General features: G+C 37.2%; 1 protein-coding gene and 1 long non-coding RNA gene across 5 annotated transcripts; one reads left to right on the top strand and one right to left on the bottom strand.

The window, feature by feature from the left end:
- Window positions 1-282: 282 nt before the first annotated feature.
- LOC121631394 lies at window positions 283-15048 on the bottom strand. Its single transcript, XR_006008731.1, has 3 exons — window positions 14968-15048; window positions 1497-1599; window positions 283-812 (listed from the first exon to the last, which is right to left on the bottom strand). It is a non-coding gene; the product is annotated as an uncharacterized LOC121631394 (long non-coding RNA).
- On the top strand, window positions 7433-22160 carry grhl1 (grainyhead-like transcription factor 1). 4 transcript variants are annotated; one of them, XM_041972273.1, is made up of 16 exons: window positions 7433-7616; window positions 9692-9881; window positions 10137-10210; window positions 10526-10659; window positions 10759-10979; window positions 11558-11634; window positions 11997-12150; window positions 12285-12396; window positions 13166-13260; window positions 14987-15239; window positions 15875-16002; window positions 17839-17867; window positions 18075-18160; window positions 19804-19889; window positions 20570-20634; window positions 20821-22160. In XM_041972273.1, the coding sequence occupies exons 1-16, from the start codon at window positions 7597-7599 to the stop codon at window positions 20933-20935; spliced, it is 1839 nt and encodes a 612-aa protein (XP_041828207.1). In that variant the 5' UTR covers window positions 7433-7596; the 3' UTR covers window positions 20936-22160. The 4 variants fall into 4 exon arrangements, with proteins under 4 accessions (XP_041828207.1, XP_041828205.1, XP_041828206.1 ...); XM_041972271.1 differs by having other exon boundaries at window positions 10744-10979; XM_041972272.1 differs by having other exon boundaries at window positions 7434-7616; window positions 10744-10979; window positions 14987-15230.
- The last annotated feature ends 5629 nt before the right edge of the window (window positions 22161-27789 follow it).

Raw genomic sequence — 27789 nt, 5'->3', positions numbered from 1 at the left:
ATGGTTCATGATTATGTAGGCTATTGTGGAAAATCACTGGATGTTGTAAATGAACAGAAACTATGGATAAACACCTTAAATCCAACAGTATATACTTGAGCCAGAATCTGATCTAGAATGTGAAAATAAAAAGCTACAACAAAGATTACAGCAAGAAATCTCTATTTGGTAAATATGTTTATTGCTATCAGGTGTGCAACATTACAGGTTATGTTGTCTTCAAGTTCTTTGTGGTATATATATATATATATATATATATATATATATATATATATGTATATATATATATTGATTATTCACTCGGCACTGTGCTGGTGAATGATGGCTAACTGCTCGCTTCTGGAGAACAGCCTGAAGGAAACCAGACTGGAGAGTTTTATCTTACAAGGAAATCCAGCAATTAAATGAGATTTTGGACAGGTTGCTGTGAAAAACAGAAACAAGTCTTGCGAGTGAGTGAGAGTCCAAGACTCCTAAGTAAATTTCCTTCAATTCTAAGACATGCTTCTAACTCTTTTCTTGAGCATTAGATGATGTTAATAATAAGATACTGCAGATTTAGACTGCAGAAAACAATAAAACAGTGTGAGCATTTCTATGAAAGAAGAGCTTTGTGCAGTTTGCTTATTTGGAGCATTAAGGTGTGTGTTAACACAATGCCAAACAGGAAAGACATCAGCAATAATCTTGGAGACTCAGCTGTTGACTCATCATTAATTATTCACAGATTATACATCCATGTAAGTGCATAAAGTTGCCAATCCTCCCAAGAGTGGACATTATAAGGTCAGACCACGCAATGATCAGAGAAACTGAAAAAAAAAACAAAAAAAAAAACAAAAAAAAAAAAAAAAAACAAGAGTTACATCTTGACATGACATGACAGTGTAATCAGAACAAGTATGACTTGTTTGGAAGAGCTGCCAGGCTCCTTTCTCTCTCTAAAGACTTGGCTGCACAGCTTTGGTTTGCAAGTTTACATCTGAGAAAAACACAGGACATCTGGAGCAATGTCTTTTTGGGAATATGAGACCAAAGTGATCTTTTTTTGACTGTGATGCACAGCCCTACATTTGGAGAAAACCTATCATGGCATGCAAGCACAAACGTCCCATCACAACTGTAAAGCACAGTGGTAGAAGGGCGATGATTGTTGTGCAGCCACAGGGCTTGTGCCTTGCAGTTTAGTTAGTCTAAGCTAAAAATTGGCTGGAATAGGATCATGGAACAGAGTAATGATCTCACGCACTGCAACCAATTTACAACAGAAAGGCTGAAAAAGAAACGAATCACACTGATGCATCCTACATGGATATTACTGTTGCAGTCGAGGATGTTTGTAGTCAAAGTGACAGGCTGAGATTGCTGCTCTGTGGGTGAGTTATAATCAATCACAGCAGAAGCAAAACTGGACTGGGCAGAATGGGAGGCTCAACCAGGTAACAAGTAGAAGAGCTTGTTTAGCAGTCTCTCACGCTTCCCTCAACAATAACTACCTTCACTGAAGTCACCTCACCGGTCCCATCCACAAACATCTTCTAGCCCGTTCAGCTTCTGTATGAATACATACATTGTTCACTTCTTCTTCTTTAGTTGTACCTGCAATGAGTACAGTGGAACAATTATGGGTAAAAAAAAAAAAAGATGACTTTGTTTTACCATGTTTGTGTGTGTGTGTATGTGTGTGTGTGTCTGTAAACTCTGAAAACTGAGACAATAAGGCATTTGTTATGAAACACAGCCACACCAACAGAACTAGACAGAACACCCGATTCTCATCTTAGATCAGATCTCATCTCAACTGTTGAGCAGGAGAGGTTATTTTGCATAATCACAGTTTCTCACACATCAAGCATCCCTTTTATTAGTGTAGAGTCTAAAAGTACACAAATAGTTTTACTCTTGATATCTAGCAGTAAGCTGCAGTGAGTGGTTCAACCTGACACATTTTTTTCTGAACGTTGCAACTGTTTTGGTTATTTAATGTAAATCTCTGTCTGGATTTCAAACGCATATGACAACATTTCTCATGGTTATGGGAAATTTTAAGACTTATTTCCCATAAGTCTTAAAATAGCATTCTACGTCCATGACTGAACTGGAATGTTGTATATTCTGTTTGCCAGCATTCTTCAGAAACCAACACTGCCTGCACAGCTGACTTTAAAGGCTTTATTAAACAAGTACTAAGTTTTACTGGGAAAAACATGGCAATCGTGTTGGAAATAAGTCAGTTAGATTACAGAAAACGTGCATCTAGGAAATTTGATTCAGGAAAAAGGTGTATAAAGCAATCCTGTGTCCCGAGCTGAGTTTTTGTTTTTGGTTTTTATGGTCTTGTCATGTTTTGTTCTGTTTTGCTTTCTGCTTCTTGTCATTAGTGCACCTGGTTTGGTTTAGCTAACTCACTTCACATGTTTCTTGTTCTAATCTGTGCATATATACCTCTGCCAGTTCATTGTAGTCTTCATGTTTTGTGGTCTCCATGTTATGTTTTTATTGTTATTATTATTATGATTATTATTTTTTATTATTAGGTTAGTTTTTATTGTTATTAAAACTTTTGTTCCTGCACCCATTTGCCTCATCTGCCTGCATTTAGGCCCTCATTTCATCCACACCTCAACCTTAACATCCTGCCCCAGTTTCATTGAATCAAATGTCTTCAAGTTCATTTTGTTACTTGAAAACATCCAAGATTTGCTCTTAGAAGTTTAATGCAGTGTTCTGCTTAGTAAATGTGTGAATATCTCAAGAAAACAAATTGATTGTTGTTCGTAGAAATTATATAAGTTCTTTAAAACTTTAAAGCTGAGGTTGAAATCTGCAAGTGTCTTTAAACATAAAGTATTTTGTATTTAACAAATTTATTGGTTTATCACAGACCTCTCACAGTTCTTTCCAACATTGCATAACATTTTAAAATTGTCTCCCTACATGTTCATCCAGACCAACATTGAGCTCTCGGTTGGATTAATAATTTACTATTAGTATTTTTTTACTGACTCAAATCAATAGGTAATTAACAGACTTGTGCAGAAGTTGATATCAAGCTTTGCACAAATCATACGAGTCTGTATCAGGTGTGTTGCAGCAGGATAACTTCAAAAACCTGCAGAATCAAAATTGAGGATTCCTGGCCTTTATAAACACCCAGACACCATAAACAGCCAGGCAGAAACAAGGTTTTTCCAAATAATTTCTGTTTTCAGCTCCAAGGTAAAACATCTTTGAGTGATATTTTCCTTTAAGTTTATTTAAGATAAAAGCTTCTCTTGATCAAGATTTGATGTTTATATAACAGGCTTACAAGCCTTTGTGATAAGGTTCAGTCTCTACATCACAATTCAAATTACAAATATTTTGTACCATAATAACACCCTCTTTAATTAGACTGAACGCTCACTCCAACACAGCTCAGTTCTAAAACATCAGTAGTGTTGTAAAACACAACACACACACAAACAGTCCAACAAAAATCCCAGATATCCCATCACACCTGGAAAAACCTCTGACTTGCTCCTCTTTTAGTGTGTGTGGGAGTGTGTGAAGATCAGCATGAGTGTTTCAGGAGCTGTGGAGCAGCATGCGGGTCAGCTGTGCCCTCAGAGCTCATGACTGTTTTTACTATAATCAGTGGGAAACAGAATGATACCATCTAAGCCATGCATCAGCAAAACATCGTGTCAATGAATCACCCTTCAGCCTGCAACAAGAAGAAAGATGTTCCTCGGTCAAATCAAGAGTCAATGGAGCAATGACAAAGAATACCAGCTCCATGTGCATATGTGATGTCAGTTAACATTTAGCAAGACCAATTACAAGAGAATCATCTTAAAACACGTCACAACACTGTCCTATTGTTCATCTAGGTTTGTTTACACAACAGCAAGCTTTAACATGAGATCTTTAACACAAACTGACAGTCCAGAGTAAACCAAACAGACCTCAGAACAGTTGCAATTGCTGCCAGCCCTGACAGGTGCTCACATGCCGGACATGTAGGTGGAGATTTGCATCTCATTTCCATCATGGTTATAGCTGTCTGGAGTGAGATGGGATGGTGTCAACTGCCTTCTAGGATGTGGGAGGTAATGGAGTAGGAAAGGGAAAAGGAGTGAATAGGATAAATGTATAGAAGTGACAAAAAGCATCCTTGGATTTATAAGTTGTTGAAGCTGTTGGAAACTGCTCCTAGTGCTTACAGCACTGGATGCTTTTCATTCTTTTTTCAGTGCTGCAGTCACATGAGATCATGTGTTTGCCTCTGGCTGTTGAGCACTGGTAACTGAAGCAAGTCTGGCCTGGGTGTGGGTTCACCTCTGCTGAAGAGGAAGCGTTTACTAAAAGCACAAAACAGCTTGTGGAGGGGACAGAGTGATGTTTTTTCTTTCCCTTTCTCAGTACAATAGATGTCACTATGATTTTTATCAACTGATAAAAGCAGCACCTTTTGTGATAATTAGCATGCACACCCAAGTGTTGTGTTCCTATTTGTGCCATTCTGATCCAAAGCCAATAAAAATCTGCATTTCATCGAGAGTCAGATGGTAAGGAACTGGATACTATTAAAAGTAGTTAGTGAGTTTTTTTTTTTACCAATGTGAAGAGGCAATGGAGATGTAAAACACTGAAACTAAAACAAAAAAATAATCAGGTAATTGTGACTTTAAAATATGTAAATTGACCACAACTACTGCTTTCACATTGGGGTCTTTTTTTTTCTTTACCACAACTCTGCCTTTGACCTCTACTGTTTCATAATCCGCCCAAGTAAGTCTGCAATATTTCTTCAAGCTGAATGATTTTGAAAGATAAAAGAAAATTAAAACATTTTAAGCTGACCTTCAGCATTGCTAATCATTCCCATAAACTGTGTATTCAACCTGTTCTCTAAATCATTGATTTTCGTTTGCTAGTGAGTGTTTTCAGGCTCCTCTTTTTATTTATGAGTAAAATAACTTTAGAACCTGCCCCCTCTGGTCTGGACTAGCTGACCAGAGTCTTTGGATCAAAGAGCTCTGATAGGTTTATATTCTCTGAACATAACACAGATGCATTCTGGGCCTAAACCGTTCTGGGATTTGTAAACAAACCAGAAGGGTTTTAAAATCTATCCTGTGACTGACTGGAAGCCAGTGTAAAGATTTTAAAACTGTATTTTTAACTGTAGTATTGCAAAAGCTCTAGATTTGTGAGATGTTTTGCAGCACAGCACCATAACTGTCAACTTCAGCTCTCCTAAAAGAGATGGTAATGTCTGTCCAGTACTTTAATTTCTTTTTGTTGTTGTTGTTGTTTTTTGTTTGTTTGTTTTTTGTTTTATTTTGAGGAATCTTATTTTAAATGTAAGCTTAAATATTGTATTTGCTTTCTTAGATGGATAATGATGGAGTAAATTGTTTTAAAGGAATTTTGTGGATCTTGTTTTGACTTTTTTCATTTTTTATTTTTATTTAATTTTTTTTTTTTTTTTTGGCTTTTCCCATACTGCACTGAGGATGATTGATATTGATATTTTTTTTCTATCCAAATGAAATCAATCTGTTCAGACACTCCGGCTGACTTTTTTTGCATGGATGCTGGATAAGTTATCTAATTAGTTGTTTGTTTACATGATGGAAAGATTTAGCATGATCAGAACACTTTAAACACATATGGACAGATTTTTAAATAGAAAAAGACGGATTTGAATGAATTTGATCAAATATCTGCTAGAACAATTTGTTGCTTTGAGTTTTTCAACCATTGAGATGCTCAATAATCTCTAACTACTTCAGTGTCCAACTAAAACTTGTCAGTTCTATTTCTGATTCCATTTTTCAAGTCTTACCCCAAAATTTATAATATCACCTAACCCCCACATGGTCCAAGCATTGGCAAAAACAATATCCGTCACAGAAACCATCAGAATGATTGCAGACATATTTTTTCCTGTTGATCAGATCACGTTTCTCTGCTTTGATCCACACTCTTTTTTCCCTTTGTTTGTTTTCCTAAATGTGCATTGTTAAGTCAGCATCTCCACCATTAGCAGACCTTTCACATATTCCCAACTTCCCATCTCAACACACATATAAGAGCACACACCCAGGTATCCCTCCTTCACAGTATTATACCATGTCCTCAGTGCAAACACAAACTCCAGCAGAAGCAGGTGTCCCTCCCCCTCCAGTGGGATAAATCAACAATAAACCAGGATCCAAGAGGAGGAGGTTGTATGTGTATGTTTGCGTGTGTTGATGTGGGGGAAAGGGTGGGGGCTTTTTGCCAGTTTCTGCCAGTCTGAGGAGAAACTTTGAATATAACTGATAGCATCTTTTAAGCTTCCATTGTCTCTAAGTAAGCTGTTTATTTTCACTTTAATGTTTCTATTCATCTCATCTAAGTTTGTTTTATAGTCAGCCAACAGATCACAGCTTATTTCAGAGTATTACATGGTTCAGTGATAGATGTCAGAGCAATGTGCAATATACACATACACAGACAGCCACTGCATGATAACCATTATAAGCTCCCACCCTTCACATTCCCTAATTTGGTTGGATGCAAAAACATCATTTTATTTTATGCTCTTAATGATTCGGAAGGTTTCAGGACTGCTTTACCTGTAACTATGCAGGCTGTTGGTAATCTGTACATGCAAACAACTTTCTGTGTCATCTTCTGGTAGGATTAACACAAGTGGGATGGTTTGTTGTTAGTGCTTCAGTGTTTTATTGGGATGTATTTGGTATTTTATTTTAGAAGGCCATAGATGGTCATTAATACTCTAAATAATTTGTTTATTACACAGAGTGTTTTCAAAGGTTACAGAAAAAAAGACACCATATTTAAGCTTTCTTTTTGTTCTGTTCTGCTGAATTCCCGTTTGCCTGTAGGATTGTGAACATTTTCATAATCTGTACACACACAACAAGTGAGCCAAAATAACAACATATCTATAAGATGGATAAAAATGACTTTAATCCACATATAGTTTATCCTGAGGTGTTTTATTTGAACCACATTGTAAGCATTTACATTATGATATCGATTGTATTTTCTCACATCTACTTACTAAAACTCCACTTAAACTGTTTAAAGCAGCTTCTGCAGAGGTGCACCTCCCACTTAGAAAGTCTGTGATTACATCAATTCAACACAACTGTAGTTGAAAGATTGCAGAACTGGCCTTTAAATCCAGCTTCTTTATCTGTGTGAATAAAATGTTTGGATAGAATACCAACCGGAGTTTTTACACTTTCAGCTTTTTACCTATGTTTTTTCCACTGGTTCATCCTGTCTGTCTTCACAACTTCAGGTATAGGCCACCAGTTAGTCCAATCACAGTCACAGTGAGGGTAATTGACAACAAAGCCCCGCCCTCTTGTCCACCTGTAATCCAATCCGCGGCCTTGTCACAGGTAAAACCGGCCTCAATTTCCAAGCATTCCCCAAAAAAGCAAGAAAAGCCGACAGAACCCGTTCTCTCAGTAGGGGACACCTTGTTTGTTGCCACGTCCCTCATCCAGCGTTAGCGGCGGAGTTTTCCACGTTAAAGAAGACGGGTCGGATTTTCAGTACCAACTAGAAAGTCCAGTTCGACCATCCGAGATGTCACAGGAGCATGACAAGTAAGTTGTCCTGACTCTTCACTTTCAATCTGCACAAAACCTATGCTGGCACTATAAGCTTGTATTCAATTGCCTTAAATAATTTTCTTGCATTATCCGGTTACTTTTGCACTTTTTCTTATTTTATGGCTCGTGCGAACTTTTAAAAGTCGAGGTCACCCTGCGGTCCACTTCTGACATGTGAGATATTTATTAAAAAATGTTCCGGTATTTGTCTCACATTTAAGCGTCATTGTAGAAATACAACTATTAAAACAAAAAGGTAAGTTTTCCCAAACACTGTTTGCCAAGCGCGAAGGTGATTAGATCTCATAGTTTCCCATGGTGTAACTCCGCTTATTTCACCTGTCATGTTCAAGCCTGTACAGGTGTCTCTCCACCTGTCGTGCGAGCAGAGGCGCCTGTAAGAATAAAAACGGTCCTGTGGTAGACATGGGCGGTTTAATGTTTGTATTTAGTTGTAGGCTAATAGTTATGTGGATAGTCTTAATAATGTTTGTTCTGGAATAAACGTCAAGATCAGAGGTAAATTGTCAGCCAAGGAAAACTGTCTCTGCAGGTGATTAAAAAGTTTTAATCAAAAGCTTTTCTGATTTAAAAAAAAAAAATGTGCATACATATATATTATTTTTTTCTGCATGTTTTACTGTCAGAGATTAAATTTTGAGGGCAACGGCAAGGATACTTTTGAAGGGAGTGAAATCGTACACCTGCTAGGCGTTGGCCCGACTACTAACACAGACAATGTAAGCAAGCTACTATATGAGGTTGTGGTCAATTTTGGTATACAACTCAAATGTTTTACTGAATTAAAGGGTGAAAAATTGTAACAAGAAATGCTCTGTCCTCTAGACGATAAAAGGTGTGTGTTTTGTATGTTACAAGTGACAGAATGATGTAATCTGCTGCTGCCTGTACATTTCTATAACTGGCATCTAATTTTAACATGTGTCTGAAAAGCAGTCAACCTCTTTTTTGTTTTGTTTTAATAATGGATTAAATTACATCAATTTTTGTTGCCACAAAATAATGAATATTATCAGGTTGCTTTTACAAATAGCACGGTTAGATATAGGATTACTAATGATCACTTTGACCACAGAGAGAAGAAAGAATGTGTATTTGTTGTAGATACTTGGCATAGAAACTGAACAAGGCCTGTACACTCTATATTATAATAATAACTCAGCAGGTGTATTTTATGGTAGCATCACTGAAGGTGTCCTATTCTTAGCTTTAACACCTTCAAGTAAAACGGAACTGGGTTAACGTCTAAATTTACTGTAAACATGCACCTTGAATGGAAGCGTTGCAGAAACATTGCTTATGTCATACATTTAATTGAACTCTTATTTTAATTTTATTTAAAGGTGCTTACTCAAGTTCAAAAAGTTAAAGCTAAATATTTAGGGGGGAAGAATTTAAAGAGCTTGATGAAACTATTCTTTATTCTTGTATTTTTCTAGCTCAATCTTTAAAAGGAAAATGTATGACTTTTTAAAGAGCTTACAAGACGGAAACAGAAAAGGAGGAAAAAAAGACGCAGGCGGTGGTGGCTGTTAATCAGAACTCGTGATTATTTCTCGCAAACAGGTTCTTTTAAAAATAAGCTGTTGAAACACAGGAATGTAGCCGAGTCAGGTGCGTCACCCACGGTTAGCTTATTAGCCAATGTGAGATCTTCAAACCATAGCTGTCACACTGGACGAGCCTGTAGCGCATCTTTTTCTTAAGACGCCTCTTCAGTGTCATGGCTGAGATTTGTTGCACAATCATTAAAAAGCCTGAACAACAAGTCCTACACATAAAGAACCTCTACACAGACGATCTCTGGCGTTTGTAACCTGTATGACATTTCCTATTAAGGCTGTGATTTTAGTGCTTTGCTTGGAGAATTTACATGGATTCAGATCGAGGAATCAGTGTGATGAGTGATTGAGGAAAAAATCCTAATTCCAGCCCCTGTATCAGCTCTTTTAGTTGTATAGAAAATTTCCACTCTTTATTTGTGAAGATTCTAACATCTTATTAAGTGGTATTTACACAGTAACTAAAATGGCATTTCCTTTTCGCAGTAAACGTGCAGTCCTGGTTCTCCAGAACAAGTCAGGTTATGGTGCTCAACGTCGGCCCTTCACCACAGAGGATGAAGCCTGGAAATCATTTCTGGAGAACCCACTAACGGCGGCCACCAAGGCCATGATGAGCATAAATGGAGATGAAGACAGTGCTGCAGCTCTCGGCTTTCTCTATGACTACTATGAGGTGTCAAAAAACAACATTCTTGACCATACATGACCCGCCCAACTCATAGTTTAACCTTAAGGGACTGGTTCCTAAACTTCTCGATTTTACCTAAGTGATCCTTACTCTTAGTGTCATCCTAGCATTACACAACATCTGTTAGGCAGAGCCTATGTCATGTAACTGATCTAGCTTGCATATAGGCAGAAGGATGACCTGTGTTGTTGGATATGATGTGGTCAGATGCTGAGCGGCTGTGTTTACCCTCACATGCAGGTGCCCAGGGACAAGAGAACAATACACCCACCCAAGACAGAATCACTAGTCTCTGATGTGGATCCAAACAAAAGGTAAGCGGCAGATATGTCCTAATCCCACCTCCCTTTTAAAAAAATGAAAACACATCAGAGGGTAATGGCTTAAAAAGAAATTTCATTTTCAAATTCTTTTTTCACTTTTCCACTCACTATTCTTTTTATGTGTTCGTTTTGGTCAGTGTGTCTCTCTCTATACTGTAAATTCAAGATAGACATGAGATGTAAAGTTATTTTAAGCTATTTCAGGGAATTATAATAATTTTAGCCCTTTTAAAAATGTGTTTTCAGATGTTAATTTTAATGCAGTATGACACACATACAACATGAAATGATTTTTTTTGTTTTAAGGCACCAGATCCAAACCAGACACCCCATAGTTCCCCTCCAGGAAGCTAGCATGGAAAACAGGATCCAAGTCCTGAAGACGCCCGTCAATATTCTTCAGCTGACTCAGGACAAGAGGCCCCATTTCCCTTCACCAGGTCTGTCCACATACAGTAACATAAAGACTAAAGGTAGTAGAAAAAATAAAGCTGGTTATCAGTTTACTCATTTTATTCATCCAGACACAACTGTCACAGTTTCTATCGCCACAATGCCAAACTACCCGCCTGTCAAGACAGAGGTGCCCACCCATGGCTTCACTGTGACTGTGCCAAACAACTGCACCGAAACCGACGGTCATGTGGGCGTCTTCGACCGCCAACTCACCCACAACACGGTCCAGTTCAGCCCTAGTACCCACTCCCGCACACCCCCCGACTCCACCTTCCCAGAGAGTTTCAAGGATGGTTCCCAGGAGGTGAGCGTTTCGATTCCCCCTCTTTCTAAACTCTAACGCTCTGCCTTCCACCCCCCTCTTCTTCCTTGTTCCTCTCGTCTCTCAGATCTCTCCCATCAAACAATGGGATATTCACCTGATCCCATGGAGCCAGCGGTGGGCTCAGCCTTCCCTGGTTTTATTTGAACATGCCAAAATAGTGGCCAGTATGTTATTATGCCATTGTCTCACCAATACAATAAAGTGCTGTACTTTTCTCTTACAATAGCCAAAGCCTTTTCTCTGTCCTCTTTCTCTTTTTAACCTGGAGGGGACGTACCACAGAAAGGAGTAACCCAACAAAACCCCTGTACAGGACAGTGGGGTTGGGGGTGGTACCAGAGCCATTTTAACCTGGAAACTAAATGCAAACAAGGGGAAAAGCATATTAAGAACAGAACAGACTCTTGGAAAAAAGAAAGCTATGGGAACTAGATTAAAACCATGCCCATTTTTTATAATTATATGCTTACATTTAAATAAAACAGATGTTAAATATCCTTTTTCTCCTCTGCTTTACTTTACATACTGTTGATATCTGTTCTCTGTGTGTTCTGCAGGTGTTCTTCCCAGGAGATCTCCAGTTACGCATGGCCATGACGCCCGAGGACTACACTCAGTTTGACACCGTGCCGGGGTAAGTCGCGCTGCCGCCGGCCCACCGCCACACCGTCATTCAGTCCTTAACACAAAACAGCTGAATGGCCTCATTCATCTCAGGCACAGGGGAGACACCAGACTCCCATCCATTGGGAAGACAAGAGTCTGCACACAGCAGTGCACTCATTGACAATACACTCATTTCTGGTCACCGCAAATCCACATCAGCCAAGCAAAGTCCTTTTACTCATACTTTTTCTTAAACTTCTCATAGATGCAAAAAATGTTTGCATTGGAAATGAAGCATGTTTCTGTATGCGAAATATCCACTTAATTTTTATATTGACTAGATTTAGCCAACTTTTTTTTTTTCTTCTTTTTTTTTTGTCTGTATTTTAGGAATAATTTTGAATACACTCTTGAGGCATCCAAGTCTCTGCGCCAGAAGACAGGCGATGGCACAATGACGTATCTCAACAAAGGCCAGTTTTACCCGATCACCCTCAAGGAGGTTGACAACAAGGGCATACAGCAACCCATCACTAAAGTTAGGGTAAGAAAAATGAAATAAAAAAATTAGTTTAAATGAGAAACGACTACGGTTTCTGACCCTAATTATGTGCCAATGGCTATAATTATCAAAAACACAAAAAGTTTTCATTGTGTGTCTGTTTGTTCCCTTGTCAGAGTGTAGTGATGGTGGTGTTTGGAGAAGAGAAGTGCAGAGAGGATCAGCTGAAACACTGGAAGTACTGGCACTCTAGACAGCACACAGCTAAACAGCGGTGTCTTGACATTGGTAAGATCCAAAACAACAGTTTTATGACAAAAGGAGACATGTTAAGTTTATACAAATTATTTTTAAACAATGAGAAATTCATACGTAAAAATAATTCTATCAGCCAAGATGTCAGGATTCGGTGGCTCAGAACGTGCAGTTTTTACCACTTTTATTTGTATAATTAATAATGGAACAGCATGCTAATTAACATTCAGGCAGTCATGTGTCATGTCTGGAAAGCGATGGCATCATATACAACTGAAAACCACAGGCTTTCTGAAGTGTGATTAGTCAGAAGATGGCAGGATTTTAGAGATTAGGCTTAAAATGACAAGAGCTAACTTGGCTTGTTTCAGACAGGATGACCGGATAGGCAGATTATAGGGCCAGCACAAGAAAAAAAAGAATTATATTTAACTGTAAGTCTTACAAAGCTACATGATTGCCCCCATTTAAGCTTGCACGAGTTAAGTCCAAACAAGCTGAGACATTAGAGAGTTTTACCGTGAGACTAGTAGATTAATCCTCCGGTGTCTGGTTGAAAGACAGCAGAGCAGGAAAAGGTGTGTTGTCCTATCTTTGTTCTGGTAATGTGGGATTAATGCAACTCACACAAATGTTAGACTGAAAGTTTTGTGTTCTCCTTGTTTAAATAACCACCAGCAAAAAATATATTCTTATTTTGTGTTTGACTGAACTTTAGAAGTAATTTTGCCTCTGATAGTTATGTTTTTTTCACATAACTCGACTGCTTAGATGCCTTAAAAACTTACATTTGTTGCTCCAGCTGACTACAAGGAGAGCTTCAATACCATCGGCAACATTGAGGAGATTTCTTACAACGCCATTTCCTTCACCTGGGACACAAATGAGGAAGCCAAAGTAAGACGACAAGAGATACGTTTATACACCCACACACAACTTTACAGGAATGATGATGCTGCACTGACAAGGCAGATTTCCATTTAAATGATCTCTCATCATAAGGGCAGCTGTTTGCTCAGACTTCTTCATGAGAAAACATCAAGAATGTTTGGCTTGCAGGGTTACTGGTTATCCAAGATTTCCACAGACGTCCATATTTTACACACTTAAAACTTTAAGCAAGTAATAGATGCTTAAATAGTCACTTTGTTCACCGTGAGCCTCCAGGACTGCTCATTATTCTTGACTGGCCCAACCTGCCAGTTGCCTCTGTTGTAAAGCTGCACATTTCAGTATTTCTGCCCATGATACATATACAACACAAAAAAATCAGGAATGAGGAAACTAAGCAGAGGGTTCCAGGACAAGATTGAATAGTCGACAAATAAAATCTCGTTTAACTGGAAGGAAAGGGGACAGGAAGGAAAGACTCTTTTCTTCAACTCCAAAACAAAGAGTTTTCTTTTTTTGATACTTATTACTGATTTCTGGCATGTTCCCTGCTGGCATGGAAAACAAACAGACAAAGCTACGGCTCATCGCCTGTACCTAATGGTTGTCTGAAGCAAACACTTTACACAAGTCACACGCACAGACCTCTCTTGCACACACCAGGATACGAGTCTAACTGTCTTGTGCCTCGAGGCCAGTGTCTAAAGGATGTTCATCCTTGTGTGTTTTCATTACCTCATCCTGTGTGTAATCACCCTCCCATCACAATGTTTGAGAATCTCATCAATAAGGTGTTAGATTACAGATAAAGACATGTTTCTAGGTGTTAATGGATATATGTGCATTTTTACTTTTAAGGAGTGGAGGCTTTTTAAGTGATGCTTACTTTCTAATGGTTATATGTTTAAAGTTGAATTTAGTGGTTTCTCATTAAGCTGTGAGGATTAAGGTGAAGAAAGGCAAGATGCACAAACATGTATGCCTGAGCAAGTGTGTATATGTGTTGTTCAACCACATGGATACAATTACAGTGGAGCAATAATGTATTTCTTCTGTATTTGCAAAGTAAAGGGCAGCCCATTCTAGTGTTTTCTTTGTTTATTCTTACTGCTTATTTTTGTATTATGTTACCAAAGAGTAAAGCTTCTAATGCTGGACACTTCAATTACAAAGAAAGACAGTGGAGCTTTTAAACACTTTTATCTTCAGTGACAGCTCAAGATCATTATATAATTTGTATATATAAACACTTTAAATGAAAAGCAGAATTTCTTATTCCTTATTATCCAAGCAAGTTTTAATTGCTAATAAAGATGTGAAATTGCAATAGTTGAATACACAAATGCATTCAGTTTACTTTTTGATTTCTTCTGAGTTAAATTTAAAATTAGTCCTGCCAGCTGTCTTCTGAATCCTCTCTGTTAGGAGTTTCCAGATCCTTTGTTATGATTACGTACTTTGTTGACACAATGAGAACCTGTTTTTGGTACAAGCAGACAAAAAAACTTGAAATGAACATGTTATTGCTAAAGTTGTCCAAAAGAGGGCGACACAGAACACAGGACTGAACTGTGAGGCATCTGCCACAGGAGGTCCTCAAAGTCTGAGATTCAAAAGTGAAAGTTATCATAATGAAAACTACTATAATAATTTACTTGAAGGTTAAGGCTGCACATTGAAACTGTGCTAATGCTGCCTTGTTTTCCCCCATACCTCTCTCTTCTCTCCACAGATCTTCATCTCTGTCAATTGTCTGAGCACCGACTTCTCCTCTCAGAAGGGGGTGAAGGGTCTTCCTCTGAATCTGCAGATTGACACATACAGCTACAACAACCGCAGCAACAAACCCATCCACCGGGGCTACTGCCAGATCAAAGTGTTCTGTGACAAGGGAGCAGAGAGAAAAATCCGAGATGAGGAGAGAAAACAGTCCCGCCGGAAAGGGAAGGTGGTCGACCTCAACCCTGGCATGCCTTGTAAGTCATGTATGTGTGATTGAAACTATTGTAAACTCTTAAGCTAATTGGACCTTATGAAGAATGCGGTATAAATCTGAATCAATTTAAGCTTAAAAAGATTACTGAATCTAAACTCTAACCTGCTTTTTTCTGTTGATAAAGTGATTTTTAATCAATCCTTATACCAAATAATACCTTGCACAATAGCTACTTTTAGCTCTTATTTCCATCCAAATCAGTTCCTTTTTTAGGGAAAAATTTAATGAATGAAAGAAGGTCTAATGCATCTATTGGCTGAATGCTAAGCAGCCAATAGATGGAGTTAGTGACCAGCCTAAACATATACTGGAGCATCTAACAGTATCACAAGTTATTACAGTTAGAGGTAATAAGAAACTAAAACCTAGCATGGAATAAATGTTGCACTTATATATGTTAAGTGCCCATAAAATTGTGCAAGTTTTTGCTAGCATGATAACTATAACAGTTTTATAGGTGGTGATATTTTGTGCTCTATTCACAACTTCTTTTTCTGGTCATAAAATCTATTTATGCAAGTTTAAAGAGTTAGACTTTATCCTTTGTTAAGCTTTATAACTTTTTTTAAAATTTTCTAAGTTTTATGACTTACTAATCGAAATCTCACTGTCTTTCACTCTCAGTTGTAGATGTGAAAGTACCCATCCTGCAGAAACGCAATGATGTGACAATCTTCAAAATGATGACTGACCTGGAGACCCAGCCAGTCCTTTTCATCCCTGACATCCACTTTTCTTCCCTCCAGCGCCATGTGAGTGCATAGCTGCAGCTACAAATCTCTTACACTGTTTAGACTAGCATGGAAAAAAGCCTGCCTTCCAAAGTATTTCTAAACATAAACAAGAATTTCTGCAACATTCATGTTCCATTTGTAGAAAGCTTAGGTGGTCCATAAACAGTTTGTTTTTCAGCCTCCGCCCACCAATCTGTTGGCTGGGTTAAGGTGACCTGCTTGGCTGCCAGTTGGCAGGAACACAGAGTTCTGGTTTCCAGCTTTGATAGGAGTCCTACATAGTTATGGCAGAGTTTCAGACTGCTTACATGATGAATCATTCACCAGTTACTCAAATCAAACTGGGGGTGAAGAACACAACTCCTGCACAAACGCCTTAATTCTTGTTTACATATGCTCAAGGCAAAAAAGAAGACAGACTTGAAGGCGAAGCGATGAGTGCAGGTTTTTTTTTTTGGTGCTACGTGTTGCAGAAATGAGATGAAATGCAGATAATAAAAAGATATTCCAGATATTCTGTGTTCAAGGACTGTGGGCATGCGTGCAGTTTGTCAAGTTTTTATCAGTTTGGAACAGCAGCAGTGTGTCCTGTCTGTGTGTGGACTCTGAGCTTTGTTTTCAGCAGCCAGAAAGAACTCTTCACAATGCACGTACAGGATGAGCATGGCACATGGCTCTTTTGTGTGTGTATACGTTAATCTTTTAGATGTGTAGGCATTTAGTGACGTGTTTGAAGAGCGGCATGATTTATAGAAAAAATGTATTTTTCTTTTTTTTTTTATTATTTGGTCAGTTGTTGTTCTTTTTTTTGTGTGTCCATTGAAAAAATTTGACTCCCCTATGACTTGTGGCTGCCCCCTACTGGTTGGTTGTGGGTGGGCCTACCTGAGTGTGGATGACAAATACTTTTTCTCCCCTTTTCATTATACTTTGCCACCAACTTTCTGGGGGAGGGGCAGTAGGCAGGTTATTTTGGGGGATGCTAATAGCCCTGAACTTGACAGAAGCTTTGCAATCAGTTTCTGATAAAACCTAGTTTACTAACTTTGCTCTCAGAATAGCAATCTGTTATCAGTAGTTTCTAATCAATAGAGTCACTGAGCAAAAGGCTAAAATCTAGTAGTTTTTAAATAGTAAAAAAAGTATGCAGTGCTAATCTGATCATTTTTTCAAGCAAACAAGCCATGTATTCATTGAACCTGACTATTATGTTATTATATACTTATAAATATTTGATTCAGTGTTAATTTGTAAACATTACAGAAGACTGCATGAAGATATTTTTCACACTTTTTTTTTCAGGTTATTAGATGAATCTAGAATAAATATTCTGATTTAAATAAATAAAAATTATTATTAATTAAAGTTTCAGCCTAGATGCGTTTTTTTTTTTCACAGAAAAATAAAACTAACTTTAATACCATTTGTCATACATCTCCTATAAATAAATAAATACTATTACAAAGCACAAAAACACCCTGTGCCCCCGGCAGGTTCCAGACCTCCACCTCACCATCTCTCCAGCACCACAGACTTTGTTGTACATCTATTTTTTTCAGGTGATAGAGATAAAGGAAGAGTAAATGGGTCAACACAGGAAACCATTTGGACTTCGATGTTTGCATTGCCTTTGACCTAGTTGACTGGCATAGCTGAAGCCACAATGAGTTTTACTTGCGCTCTTTATATTGTTAAAGTCATATTTATGTGTATTTAAAGTAAATTTTCATTAGTATTTGAAAACAAATGATAAAATATTAATCATGACACCATTAACAACTGATATGTGGCTGTTTTTTTGTTTTTTTCCCCCCATGGAAGTAAAGATCCGTTTTCTCTGCTTTTTCTTTGCAGCCCTTCACCTCAGAAGATGGAGAAGATAGGTAAGTTCACTGATTTCACACTTGCTTTACATTAGTTTTGAACTAAGTCCACCTTTGACCCCTTCTGTGTAACAGCCATACAGGCATGAATATGCTGTTTCTAGGAAATGCTTGTGTTGCATGTGTGCTTATGTTTTACAGCCTGCTAGTTGGTTGTTACAGCCATTTAACCAGTGCTTTTTTGTGTTGTCTATATTGTCACTGCAGCTCAGGCATGAGAAGATTACCTTTCAGTGATGATGAGTTCGGTTCACCACCAAACAAGATGGCGAGAGTGGACGAACCAAAGAAAGGTACTAGATTGTGTGGTTGTGGAATGCCTTTTTCTGGTGCTCTTTTCTGAAACTAAAATTGTTAAAAGTGTTTGCACATGCATGTCCATGTGTGTGTTTGCTGTGATCGGCCTCTGAACCTCCACACACACACACACACACGTACACTCTGGGCCATGTGATTATTCCAGGTCTTTCACAACACACACACACGTGCCTGAGGCCTCCACTGACCCAACAAATACCACTGATCGCTCCGTGCATACGGACAGACAGGCAAACAGGCTCGTGCCCTTTACCCCATTTCCTTTTCATAGAGGATATAGCAGGCTTTGGCTAACCATAAATATGCAAATATGTTTTTGAAAATCTTTTGTTTTGAAGAGGAATATTTTAAAGAGCAAAGCTTTATCTTTATAAAACCATTTGAGTGTAGTCAGTGACTTCACAAAGCCAAGAAGGGATTTTCAAGATAAGCCCTGGTAGCAGGATTTCACTTTAGAGAAAAGCCACAGAAAATTGATTAAACCTTATCAGGTGCAATGCAAAACAATCAGTAAACCCCAGTTAGTTGCCAAGGATTCCTGAAAAATATTGAGTGGCTCCCACCAACACTCCTGTTCAACAAGATAATGTGTATTGTCTCAAAAATGTTCTTTTAGTTCCTAGAGTTGTCAATAATTGGGCATCTTCACCTCTTAAGCCTCCAGAGTGAATCACTCAAGCTGTATGAAAAGGAAACTGGTTCTCTGATATCATACTCAAGTTCGCAACTTGCAACAAGAGGTTGCAAATAGATTCATGTTTCTAAGTGGACATGAGTCAAAAAATTGTAGCAAATTAAAATGTGCTTGAATGCTAATTGAACTTGTAATTAACGCATCAAGTAAATTTATTGTACAAATAATATAAAATGTGGTCAGAGCCTATAAATCTGGAAAATGAAGCTGATATGGGGCTTTAAACTTTTTCAATTGTTTGCAGCAGCCAGCAGTAAAGAATCTAATGACCCATTACATCTTTATATCTCAATAAACATTTGCCTTTTAAGTTTATGGTGTCAGTCAGTAGTTGAGAGTTTTTTCAATCCACACTGAAGTAAATTATCTGAATTACGGTCCCATTAAAACTGCAGAAAATGAAGCAGGGTGTGCTTTAGGGTGGGTCTATCCTGTGATTTGCAAGTTTCCACAGTATGGAGATGCATAGTTTCATAAGTTCTCCCTCCAATCCTTATCTCACTTGTAAGGTCCAGTTTCAAAAGACAAAGTGGTGATGAGTGGATAGTCAAACAGAAGGCTTCAAAACTGCAGTCCACAAACAAGATAATGACAGCACGGTGGTTATTGCCATCATTTATACACATTTTCCATTATTTTTGGCTGCTGTAAGCAATGCGTAAATTACAAATTTGGCCTGAACACACATTTATATCACACTTATATCGTCACTTACCTCACTTTTTTAATACTACAATAAACTAGTTAAAGCTCCCCTACATTGTTTGAGCTTCATCCATGTGAGGGTGGGATGGTTGCAGCAACACAATTCTTCAAAACCTGCACAAATTAAGCTAAGCAGTCATTAAGCAAGTATGACTACCAGTGACTTCTGTCTTAAGTTAGATTGACACCTACTTGTCTTCTTTTTTTTCCACCACACAGTCCTGCTTTATGTGCGCAAAGAAACAGAGGAGGTGTTTGATGCCCTCATGCTGAAGAATCCTACACTGAAAGGCCTAGTGGAAGCTGTAAGTTGCCTCAGTACATATGATTTGTATTGGACTTTATGTTCCTGTTTCATGTTGGTGGTATAAATTTTGCACGTAGCCCATTGAGGCCTAGTTTGGTCAGACATGAGCAGCTGTGGGCGGTTAAGTGAGCCGTGACAGGGACAGGAGTGGATCGTGAAAAGCCAGGAGGAGTGTTTTAGAGGGTCACAGGGGGCTGTAAAGTCAAGTGAGGGGGCAAAATGTACTAGTGGAGGGGAAGGATGGGACAAATGTTTTTGAAGGTAGGGATGGGAAGTGGGTGGAGAAAGAAAATGTTGGGACAAAAAGACTACAAAGCAAAGAGGTTACTTGAAGGCTAATTGAGTTTAAAAAGGACAGAGTACAGAGGTCACACACAGTGGTTGTGTAGAGCAGCTGGGTTTGAAAGATATAAAAAATATATCTATGAACAGATTAGGCTCAAGAACTGATTATTCTTGTTTGTGTATTTGTTTTGCTTTATGTGTGGGATCTGAAAATTGTCTTACTATATTTGAGGGGTCCATCACAAAGAACTATTGAAGGGGCTAAACTTGGTTTTAGGGTCACGGCTCAGTTTAGGTTAAGATTAAGCATTTAGCTTTGTTGGCTAGGACTAGAAAGACAAGGATGTTTGCGTGATAAGAATTTTACACTGACACACTCTTTTTCTTAACTAGATTTCAGAGAAGTATGAGCTGCCTTTGGATAAGGTTGACAAGGTCTACAAAAAGTGCAAGAAGGGGTAAGAGGCAGTCATTAAAATCTGTATATAAGCATATATATAATGTGCTGCCTTATGCATACACACTTGCTGTTTGCTAAATTTTAAGTTAATTCTCCAGTCACCAGTTACATTTGCTTCTGTGAGGTTGAAAGTATATTTGTCCATAAAATGAGCAAGACTAACCAGTCATTTCCATTGCTACAGTATTCTAGTCCACATGGATGACAACATCATCAAACACTACTCTAATGAGGACACCTTCCAGATCACCATGGAGGAGCTGGGTGGCATGTACAAACTCACCCTAACTGAGATCTGACTCGATGATTCTGGACCCAAGGGTAGAAAATAAATGGAGCCATCAAGTTTACACTTGTTGCTATGCAGTGATGCTGGACTTGATCTGAAGCTTAGTGCACCATCCTTGTGCTATATGTTGGTTTCAACCAGTTCTTTAAAGAAGTCCAAAAAGCCGTGTTTAAAAGCCAGAGCTCTTAATAGATAATAATACTGGTTGGAGATGTAAGCTAATGTGATTAAGTGTAACTTTTTTCTTTGTGCATAAGAATTAACAAGTGAGAATGTGTTAATTGTCATGAATTTGTGAAAATATAACTGCACCTCAAATATTAGTGCCTACTTCTGTACATATTGTTCAGGTTTGCAGAGCATTTGTATAGCTGCTATACCTCATGCTATGCCAGCAGCAGTTTTTTTTCTTTCTTAAATTCATGCAAAAACAAAAACAGATAATCTTTCCCTTTGTAAAGACATAGCTCTGATCGCTGCAGTCTACAAAGTTAGATTGTTTGCACACAAAAAGATGGCAACAAATAGTTGATTGAGCCTCAGTGGTTCAGTGTATTAACAAGAAAATAATTATAATACGGCAGTATTTGGAATATTACTATAAGGTTTAGATAGATTATTGTAAATTTTTGTTTGTTTTTTATGTTCAGATATGACAGATTTTTGATGGATGATGAGGCTTAAAATATGTTTTTTTTTTTCTTAAATCAGTTTAAGAGCCTTTTGTAAGTATTACATAATTGTTACTGATACCATTGAAAAAACAGAGCTACCCTTTCCCTGTAGAGCAGTTCTCTGAATGTTGATGAAATAGGTCAAATAAAATCTAGTACAGCTTTTGTAAGCTGTCCTAGAAGTGCAATAATCTTTAGGCTCAGGAACATTAAGAATATCATTTGCCTCTATTGCCATTAATACAGTATAGAAGACATGCTAATTCTTTTTTTTATGGAAATATTGTTTTAAATATTCATTGAAAAAAATCTATGATTGCTCTTTTGTATCTCTGTACTTATTGTGTATATATTTATTAAAAGATGTGGATGTGGGTCATTGCATATATAACCAATTTTCTATTAATCCTAATAATATGTCTAATTCCTTTTTTATATGAAGTTATTCTAACATTATGTGTCACGGGAAAGAAAGGACAAAAGTTGTAATGATTTTTTTTTCTGTCTGCTTTTTTTGTAAAGGATTTTATGCAGAAAAAACCCAATAAAAGCTCTCCAGTAGCTTCTAATTTGTTACAGACTTGTATCTCTTCAGGTTTTCTCATATATATTCATTTTTTGTTTTATTCTTTTTTAAATGGAAACTTCTACTATAATAAATTAGGAAAAAGCATAGATGCATAGTTTAATAATTTTAACTGAATGATTTAAAGCTTAAATGTGGGAAAAATTTACTGTGTCTGTCCACAGGAGCAGATGTCTGGGCATCGATTTGAAGCCTGGAGACAGGAAATGGTATGATAGTACAGACTGTTGTAAAGAAAAAAAAAAGGAGGGGGGGGGGGTACTGTGACCAGATTACAAATTTCCACATGCACTTGTTCATCATCACAATGGTTTATAAATTATAGTAACATTAATGGAGCTCTTTGGATGACACCCCTAATAATTTTGTGCTAAAACTAATATCAGTCTCATAAAGATGAACAAAATGTGAACCAGTCAAGACATTTTGAAAAGATTGATAAACTGTGGAATTGGTAGGTAATAATCTATAAGAGGTCATTTTTTGAAAGAGTCACTCAAATAGAAACTGATTACAAAAATGGAAGCAGAGCACTACACGAGACATTTAGGTTCAGTGTCTTGACTGAGGACAGTTGAACATGTATTGAATCTGTTAGTGTTGAGTTTAGCAGATGACCTGCTTTACCACCTAGGTTATGACCACAAATAATAAGATATTAATAGTAATTTCACACCTTTTCAGATGTAATAAAGCGTCTTTGTTTATTGTTGGATGACATAATAAATTGAGGGTTATGGATCAGCACAAAGGATGATTGAGTTCTTTTTGAGTCCTCACAATGCAATCAATAAAAACAAAAAAATTACTTGTGCATGCTATTCAATAGAGGGTGATATAACCCCATTTCCAAAAATGTTGGGAAGCTGTGTAAAAAATGTAAAGAAAGACTTCAATGATCTGCAATTCTCATTAATCTATATTTAACTTTCCATAAAACATACACAACACATCAGATGCTGAAACTGAGACAATTTACCATTTCATAGAAAATACTTGCTTACTTTTAATTTGATGGCAACAACACTAAAAAGTTGAGTAGTTAATTGATAGTAAAAAAATCAGGTAAATTGACAACAAATCAGCAACATGACATGATCATAAAAGGAGCATTTCAGAGTCAAAGCCTCTCGGATGTAAAGATGGCACCACCAATAAACTGCATCTAAATGTTGTGGATTCATTTCAGAAAAGACCCCACCATCTATATTGTAGAATATAAAATGAGTCAGAAAATCACAAAGACATCTCTTTGTTCTGGGGACAAGGCCAAAGTCATGAATTGGATCCTTGTGATTGTCAGGCCCTCATGCAGCTCTGCAATAAAAAAAAAATAAATAAAAAACAGGCACGATTCTCTTTTGGAAATCATTTCATGAACATGGGGATACTTCCAGAAATCACTGTCTATGAACACAAATGAAGATTAAAGCTCAATCATGCAATAACGAAGCCATATATAAACACAATCCAGAAATGTTACAATCTTCTAAGGACTAAAGATAATTTAAAACTAAAGATCAATTGGACCATTGTTATTAACCAACACTTCAAATACTTGTATCTCTAATGGTACGTGGTTGCTTAGTGCCGACAGTGTGGAGGGCTAACACTTCTGTGAAAGTACCACCAATGCTGAAAAGGACAAAAAGATTTAAGAGCAAAATTTGCTCCCATCCAGACGTCTCTTTCAGGTAAGGCTATGCCTATTTCAGCAAGACAGTGTTAAACCACATTATGCATCCACCACAACAGAATGAGTTTTAGAGACTAGGTGCTGTTTAGACCTTTCACCAGCAGAGAACATCTGGTGCGTTACAAAAAAAAGAACCTGGCAACAAACATCCAGAACTGTTGAGCAACACAAACCCAGTATGTCACAAAAATGGGACACCATTCCTTTCCCAAAGGTTTGCAACTGGTCTCCTCACTTCCCAGATGTGACAGTTGGTACAGTTGTTTCTATTCAATGGTAAACATCACTATTTTCTAACTTTTTTTTTTAGATGTGTTGCTGCCATCAAATCGAAAATGAGCTAATATTTTCCATGAAAGATATCAAACGTTGGCGTTCATGAAGCCCCACCCCCAACTCGCAGTGACTGTGTGGTTAATTGTGTGATATATTAAATGGGTCATTACGCACATCCACTAAATGTAAGGCTTGAAACTATCAGAATCTTGATAAATAAGGAGGATTCGTTTGTTTTTGGTGGATCCGGTTCACCGCTGTAACAAAGCACCTACATGCCCAAAATCAGTTTCTTATACTGACATAATGCCAAATTCGGATTTTTAATATGGCATGAGCAATAATTTATTCAGTATGCATTACTGCATTACAATTAATGTGCTAATTTCACAAATTAATCTCTTCACATTAACGCATTAATTTTGACAGCCCAAATAAAAATAATATATTTATTTGATAAATATAGGCTATATTGTTTTTACAATCATATAGAGAGGCCCTGAAGTTATCTTAGGACCCCCTTGGGGGTTGGGAAACCCAGTTTCAGAACCATTGCTTTATACAATGTTATAGCAATGTATGTATATTGATGTGAGCATTTTTTGTGTATAAATTGCTCAGCCTTTAAACTACCTAACTATTCAATTATTTTTGCTGTTGGTTTAACATCCATTCAAGAAAAGACACAAAAGTAACTCCATGAGACACCCGATCTGCAGGGACATTCAGACTGTCTCAGTTTCCAGGTGAGGTACAGATAGGAAGAGTTAGTTAGAATTTAACCAACTGGCCACGTCACTGTTGTAATGCTGCCATGTCTTCAAGTGTCATCTGCCATCTGTTCTCTTTTAGTCTCTGTCATTCTCTCTTTTCATTCTTCTTTTTTATGTCTGTATTGAAAGCCATAGTTGGTTTCAGGGTACAGTTTCTGTCCTAAATATTTGAAAAAAAAAAAAAAATTCTTCTCTATTTTTTTTTTTTTTTTTTTTTTTTAAAATTAATGAGTTTGGAAGTTGAAAGATTTCAAGGATGGCTTCTTTACTATTTCCTTTTACTGAGAAGTTGCTTCAGAAAATTTACAGATCCTTGCACTTATTTTACAGTATGCCTTTAGAAAAGAAACAGCCTTGAGTTCTCTACAAACTTTTCCTCTGTTGAAGGAATTTGTGAAGCAAACTTCGGTTCTTTCCACAAATTTCTAAAAGAACTGAGAAGAAGTTCTAGTTTAGAATAAAATCCAAAATACTTATGTGTGGAATGAGAAGAAAAAAAGCAGCAGGCCTACAAGCCTGCTTGAGGTTTATTTTTTTGTTTAGTTAGATGACTTGATGTGCATTTAAGAGAATGTACACAACTGTGTGAAGCGCATCTGACCTGGCAAAGATTAAAATGAGCTAAATGTTGTTTCCACTCTAAGTTAGCAACCATTCTACTTATAGGGTTAAATGGCATCTTCCCATAAAATAAAAGAGTCTTCTTCTTTTCTGGCTACTTCATTGGATAAAGAAACTAAAATAATTGTTAAGACCAAACAGAACAAATTCAGAAGCATGTTCATACTTTCAGTCCGGCTTCTTCCCTCTTGAAGTTATCACAGATGACAAAATAGTAAATGTCCATCTCAAATATGAAAATAAATACGAGAGCATTATGATATTCAATGTGGTATAAGGTTTACTCCACCTATCTTTTTAAATATCATGATGCAGTAAAATGCAGAGTTTTCATCTCTGTCACAAATTCAAAGAAAAAGTCTAAGTCAATATTTTATGTGAAATTTGGAAAACCTTAAATTTAAAACAAATAAACCAGTAACTCTTCCCACTGTGTAGTTCTTAACTAACAATGAGTATCATCATCTTATTGTGCTTCAGCCATTCAGTTTCTGAAGCACAATAAGATGAGATTTAGAGACCAATAATAATTAAGAACACACTAAAACTGACAAGTTTATGACTGAAACTACATGCAATAAAGTGGCAACTATTGCAAAAAGAAAAAAAAAACATTTTGCCACACAACCAGGCAGACAGGATATTATTCAAAGTGTACCCTTTTAGGATATCATTGAGCCTTGATCATTAGGCCTCACACATCGTCAAACCGTCTCCAAGGAAGCTCCTCCGGGGAGCCCTCAAACCTGCCTCCTGTTCCTCATGTTGCCAGGACAACAGACAGCGAGCTTGCAGCACACAAGTCAGTCTCTCATAGCAACAGATTGGCTTTAGTATTCCACACCGACCAATCAGAAGCTACATGCTTGAAGAGAAATCCCTGTTGTTGCTCCATGCTGGTGTGTAGGAGGCAAGGGGGTGGAGTCACGTGTTGTGTGGTACACAAAGCATCCTTCAGTGCAGCACTGACTTTCTGAGACAGCTTGTACTACAGGTCATCTGTGGTTTATTGTTGAAAAGACATACAAGAACAATTTTATCAGGAGCAGGAAAACAAAGCAGTGGTGGAGCAATAGCACAGCAGTTTGCCGTTACATGAGTCTTTTCTGAATTATTGTTTCATAAACTTTTCAATACTTTCAAATATCTTTTCTTTATTGAAAATTCATACATGGCATAAGCACAATCAGCATATTTAGAGTAAAGTTGTGGGGGAAAATGCTTTCATAAATCAAATTGTCTATTTTACTATCAAAGAGCTTTAAATTAAAAAGAGAGAAAGCCTCTAGTGTGAATCCACATATTCTTGTTTTTTCTTTTTTTTTTTTGTTTTTGTTTTTGTTCTTAGAAAAATGGTCTCACATTTTGAGTAATATGTTTTTTTTAAAAAAGGCCATGTTTACAATTGTGTTGCATCATCTTTTTTCCAACTATCCTCAGTAAGTGTACGGAAATTGTGGAAAGCAAGAGAAATTTAAAAAAAAAACTGTTTTCCAATCATTGCTAGATATAGAATTTCAGCTGCGCTTTAAAGACAGAACCTGCTGAATGTGGTTGGTGCTGCTTAAATAAGTATGAAATTTCCTGAAAATGGCATTAATCACAGCAAATGTTGTTGCATAATATGTGCATATAGTTTCACATTTAATCTGCCTTCAAAGATTTAAGTTATTTAAATCCCATGCATTAATGTACTCCCCTATGATCACACATGCTGACTTTTCAGATGTTCACTCTTAAAATTTCAGCTGGTTCCTCTCATCTGAAGTCAAAGCCTTTATGATTTCCAACGAAGATTTCACATTTTGTCAAAAAGGTTTTCTGTTTTACTTTCCCAAATACAATATTTGCACTTACTGACATTAGAAACAGAAAAAGACAAGAACAAAATAGAATTTAAAGACTAGAGAGAGAAGATGGGATCGGGGATCCTTCTGTAAAGGTTCACTACTGTACACAACCTTTCTGTGCTATGTACACTGCACCCAGATGCCAGCTTATAGTAATGGGAGGCAGAAGCAACTGATAGACAATGTTTTCCATGAATTACTGTGCACTAATGTTCTGAATATTACAGTTTCACATCTGTTACTAAAATATGTTCAATAAACATTTCATGATTATGAAAAAAATAAAAAGGATTTTTCACATGTATAAGAGCCAAGTGTTCCAACATTATCTTCAACATGAATGGACAAAATGAATCTGGAATGTGCGCTGTATCAGAACATACACTAA

The sequence above is a fragment of the Melanotaenia boesemani genome, chromosome 20 (assembly GCF_017639745.1).
Source record: "Melanotaenia boesemani isolate fMelBoe1 chromosome 20, fMelBoe1.pri, whole genome shotgun sequence".
Lineage (NCBI taxonomy): Eukaryota > Metazoa > Chordata > Actinopteri > Atheriniformes > Melanotaeniidae > Melanotaenia > Melanotaenia boesemani.
The sequence above is the reverse complement of the archived record's forward strand: the minus strand, read 5'-3'. Positions and strand labels throughout refer to the sequence as shown.